At 32.6% G+C, this 4,937-nt stretch overlaps 1 protein-coding gene and 1 long non-coding RNA gene across 2 annotated transcripts; both read right to left on the bottom strand.

Annotated features, from left to right (window-relative positions):
- Window positions 1-858: 858 nt before the first annotated feature.
- Window positions 859-2,092, bottom strand: LOC116349578 (leptin receptor overlapping transcript-like 1). The gene is made up of 4 exons (XM_031781082.1): window positions 2,006-2,092; window positions 1,584-1,658; window positions 1,325-1,514; window positions 859-1,247 (listed from the first exon to the last, which is right to left on the bottom strand). The coding sequence occupies exons 2-4, from the start codon at window positions 1,616-1,618 to the stop codon at window positions 1,131-1,133; spliced, it is 342 nt and encodes a 113-aa protein (XP_031636942.1). The 5' UTR covers window positions 1,619-1,658; window positions 2,006-2,092; the 3' UTR covers window positions 859-1,130.
- A 1,175-nt stretch (window positions 2,093-3,267) lies between these two features.
- On the bottom strand, window positions 3,268-4,671 carry LOC116349587. The gene is made up of 4 exons (XR_004201926.1): window positions 4,557-4,671; window positions 4,368-4,476; window positions 4,057-4,210; window positions 3,268-3,970 (listed from the first exon to the last, which is right to left on the bottom strand). It is a non-coding gene; the product is annotated as an uncharacterized LOC116349587 (long non-coding RNA).
- Window positions 4,672-4,937: the final 266 nt, after the last annotated feature.

Below are 4,937 nucleotides of genomic sequence, written 5' to 3'. Positions count from 1 at the left end.
GTCTGTTTTTCACTTACACAAAAACCGTTGACCAAAAAAAAAATCATTTCTTTTTCTCTCGTTCCGATTCAAATTCTCACCGTTATGAAATCAACACAAGAGGTAATCATTATTTATAATCGCATTGTCGATTCAGGTATTTCATTTTCTTTTGCACCCAAAAAAACCAGCATATTTAACTTAATGATTGAAGAAAATTGAACAACTACAAAAAAATAAATAAATATACAATTTAACGAAGACAATACACCAAATTCTGATGGACAATCTCATAAAAAAATCATCCATCTCGTTTAGATTTTTAGTGTGTTTTATTTTTAGTGTTATTTTCAATCAGACCATTTTATCGACCATTTTTAATTACAATTTTAGTATGAGAGTATGTTTTTTTTGACTTCTGCAAATGATTTTTAGAATTTTATGTATAAGAGAGTAAATTGGTTGTATGCGAACGAAACACATTGCTGCAAACTTATACGTACGATTGACGGCTAACCGACATTTTTGAACGTACTATTTCGATTTTTGTGGACATTCTATGTGTACATTTAAATTTGAATAAAAATGAACTTTTGAGCAGAACAAACAACATTGTTTTTCTTATTTTTTGTCATTTTTTTGGGAATTTTGTTCAATTTGACCTCAAGTACTGCGATGTAAATAAAATTCTCATCACCTTGCAGAGATTTTGAAAAAGTCGATCTTCTTTCTCCTTTCACATTGTTTTTCGATGACAGATTTGTATAGCTAACAAACAAACCATTTCCAGATGGCAAACACGATCCTTGTCTCCTGATCGTACCAGGTATTTTCTAACGTTTTTAGGTGTTTCAAAGAAATTTGAGTAAAAAAAACATGTTTTTAGAAATTATTCTTTTTTCCCTTTTATTCGACTAAAAATAGAATCTCTAAACGTTTAGGCTAATTCGGTATAAAATATTATTATTCCAGTGTACTTCATTTTGTTGCAAGATTTGTGTGTGTATGTGTTTTATGTGTGTGTACTTTTATCTCATTACATTTTTTTTCTTCTGAATACCATAGCGTAAATTAATTAAGGAAAAAAAAGATTCAAAATAAGTTTGTATAAATTTGGAGCATTTGTGTTAACAAAATCAACAGGGTGTTTCTTAGAAACCGCCTCCATATGAAGCATCATCTTGTTCAGCTAACACGAAAAATATGAAAATGGTTGCGAAAATCACCAAATTTCCCCCAAGCGTTAGATATGCGGCTGTAAGATGAATCTGCGAATTCAAACAATTTGCATGGTTTAGTTTATAAAAAAAATATGCTATCACAATTTTGGTGATTCGAAACATACAATTTGTGAACGCGCTAGTACAAGTGGTAATGCGAATGCACTGATAACAAATCCCATTGTGACGAAAATCGACACTTCATGACAGCCGGTACCACCAGCCGCATATGAGTTTTGTGTATAGCGTCGCGCCATAAATGTCGGAAGTACCGAAAATATATAAAATAATACTACTATCAAAGGCCACCAATTGCTGAAACCAAAAAAGGAAAATCACAATGAATAATTTGATGAAACATCAAATGGTAAGTGTAACACATACTTGAAGGCAGGAAGGGCACAAGCCAATATCAGCATTGTTATCCCAATTGAACCGGCCAGTGCCAGCAAAATAAGACTGAGGAAGAAACATAAACAAACACATTATAAAACGATTAATTTTTTCACCACTTTAAATGAAATCGAATATTTTTCGTGTTGGCATTTGAATTTTTTTCTACTACTTACGCTATTTCATTATCAAATTGATGATTCGCACACAGAGCACATAATTTCAATTGATATTGTTGTTTACATACACCGAAAAGTATCAATGTAATTTGTGAGTCATCGTCATGAATGTCGATTCATTTTAATGGATAAAAAAACAGTAAAAATTTTTGAACATTTAGTTACAAAGTTTATTGATATTAAATGGATTTTAAATGAAAATTATTTGAAGAAATTTTTCCGATTTTTTTTTACCTTTTAGTCCAGCCATCGCAATGTCGCTTTGTTGTGCACTTAATAATAAAACGTAAGTATGAACTTAGAAATGTCGCTTCACAAATGTCATATTGAATTAGTGCTGCCACATAGCGAATAAAAAATTAATTATTACTCATTTTATTCCCAATTAACATCACGTTCGCCAATAATACGAATACGTTGGAGATTTTTTTTTCATTCAAATAACTGAGAGCATACTCTGATCTGATAGATCTGGAAAGATTCAATTTCTATCGAACATGTTGCGATATAGATGGGCTAAACTTCATTTTACGTAATAAAAAATTGAAAAAACTCAAGTTCGAAAATTGTTGAACGAATTAACTGAATTAGAACAGATCATTATAAAATGATTATATATATTCAGAATTAATGAATTAAAAACCAACACACCAATTACTGATCAAGAATTTCACGAAAAATTTGATTTTTAATCAAAAACTGTGAATGCGTCCATCCTTATTTGCGTCCATCCGCACTTGTTGAGTACAAAATTTCGAAAAACTTGAAAAAAATAAAATTCTTAAAATTATTTTTGATAAATCTTTTTGTGATGTGTGGATAAATAGTTACCAAATAAATTGACAAAAAAATCACAAAGAAATCTATGCTTTTTAAATAAGATTTTTGGAAAAAGGTTATTGCGTCTATCCTTTTTTCGCGGAGTGTATATAATATAAAATATTATTATTTTTATTTTCATTTTAGGTTCTTCACATTTTTATGATTCAATGGCGGAACATGATAAAAACGAATTTATTACGAAAGAGACAACCGCATCCATGAGTGATAAATGCCCTTTTGTGAATAGTATATTTTTGTACAATAGTTTTGAACTGAATAACAGACCATACATTGATACAGGTGGTTAGCGTGCCAGGTTTGTGAGCGTGAGGACACGAGTTCGATTCCCGGTCAAATTTGGTCCGGTATTTTTCCACCGTGATTCGCTCAGGAATTATCAGTGGTTTTATGCGGAATAGATTTGGCCGGGTTTCGGGCTAGTGGAGTGCTTCGGAGGGCACTTAAAGCCGTTGGTCCCGTGTGTGTGCACAACGAATAATGGGTTCAGCATAGACACACGTAAAATGGAGTGCCTTTACGTTAGGTTGGTGTCTTGGATATGTCAAATATCCAATACGTCAACCGTAAAAAGGTAGTGCGACATCTCTGGTGAATATACCGGTAAACCAGCGATATGTGCATTCCTCCATTGAAATAAGAAGAGCTCAACGCCATCTAGGAATGAATGGAATACTTGTGACTGTCACGACAATTGACTTGAGAAGAAAGCCCTGGTCACTGGCCCTGTACGGAGGCTAGTAACATGGCTGCTATAAAGTGGGCCACACCGTGGGAAGCATTCTCCAAGCAATCGAGTGACAGCACAAGTCGGGTCGTCATGCAATAAGTTAAGAAACTTGAGCATCGAAGTGAATAACTCCCCGTTTAATCCAATAATCCAATAATCCAAATACATTGATACATTTAAATGTACATTTCCAAATGAAAACCTTATTCATTTAATTTTATTCTGATTTTATTTACTCTAAATTATATTTTCATTCGATTATCTGTTTTCCAGTGTCTGCTGTAGCTATGACAGCAGCTTGTTCTGCCATTTTCACTGCATAGTACATGCCACTAACACCAATATCATTCGGGCAAACCATTAATTGCAATGTCAGATCTTGTCTCGATCTAAGAATTTTATTTAATTCCATGGATGTTTGTAAGTCCTTATTTAATTATCCGCTGTGGACACTGCGAAATGAATTTTCACTCATGCTTCGTAAGCTTTGATCGATAAACGTAATCAGTCCAAGTTCATCGGTCTGAATGCACAATTTTTTAAACGAATCTTTTGGAATTTGTTCCATTGCGGCATATAGTTTTGCATGGTGCAATGCTTGCCGTCGCTCAACACTTCCTTGCAAATTCCTATAGAGAATACATTGTGTACAAATTTAGAACATTTTTTAATATACAAAAATTGGAAGTAACTCATGCAGCTTTCAAGAACTTACAATTTATGATCCGGACCAAAATAGACGGAATATCCCGATTTGGCATCAAGTTTACGCGGATGATGATATCCACTTATAAATACACACACATATCCATCGAATCGCTGCAAAAATTCGTGTTCACCATACTTAACGTGTTTATAAGTGGAGATGACTGTAAATAATTTTCAACTTTTAGTTGTCTGACACAATCGATATGTGGATATGGCTGGAGATTGCGTCTTCGGAGACCCAATTTTGGTTTGTAAGATCGCAAAAATAATAATCATAACAACCGAATTACTGTTACTGGCACAATAGTTAATACATACTTCATCATTTTCTCCATCGTTGGAACGACTGCAAAAGACAGCTTTTTGATTCAGGCTTATGCTTAGCACCGGTCTATGATTTATTGCTTGGATTTTCGGGAGCGCAGACCTAGAAATAAAAAAATGATTTTTTATGTATAACTTAATAAAATTTTCACTCGAGAATTTATTGAATATTTAATTGATTACAATTTATTCAGCGTTGAAAACAATCGTCTACAAACATTCATGTTCATTTTTATTTTAAATTAAATAGAATTCAGAATATCACGATGTTTTTTTATTACAATGATCTTCATGTGAGTTTAAATTGATGTGTCATTTGTGAGGTTATGTTCAGTGGTGTTTAAATGACAATGCTTTGACATATATGCACAGTGCACACAGTCAATTCAAAAAAAAAAAAATGATTCGTTACATATCGCTGACTAGCATTTTGATTTATTTCAACAAAGTTTTGTTTTTTTTAATAGATTAATAGATTTACTGAAACTCATATAACTACCATAGAAAATATTTGCTGCATTTGTTATCATTATCAAATCGAAAAGTCTCTATTTTCACGATAGT

Source organism: Contarinia nasturtii, unplaced genomic scaffold (genome assembly GCF_009176525.2).
Source record: "Contarinia nasturtii isolate CC-2019 unplaced genomic scaffold, AAFC_CNas_1.1 Cnas_scaffold_2934, whole genome shotgun sequence".
Lineage (NCBI taxonomy): Eukaryota > Metazoa > Arthropoda > Insecta > Diptera > Cecidomyiidae > Contarinia > Contarinia nasturtii.
The sequence above is the reverse complement of the archived record's forward strand: the minus strand, read 5'-3'. Positions and strand labels throughout refer to the sequence as shown.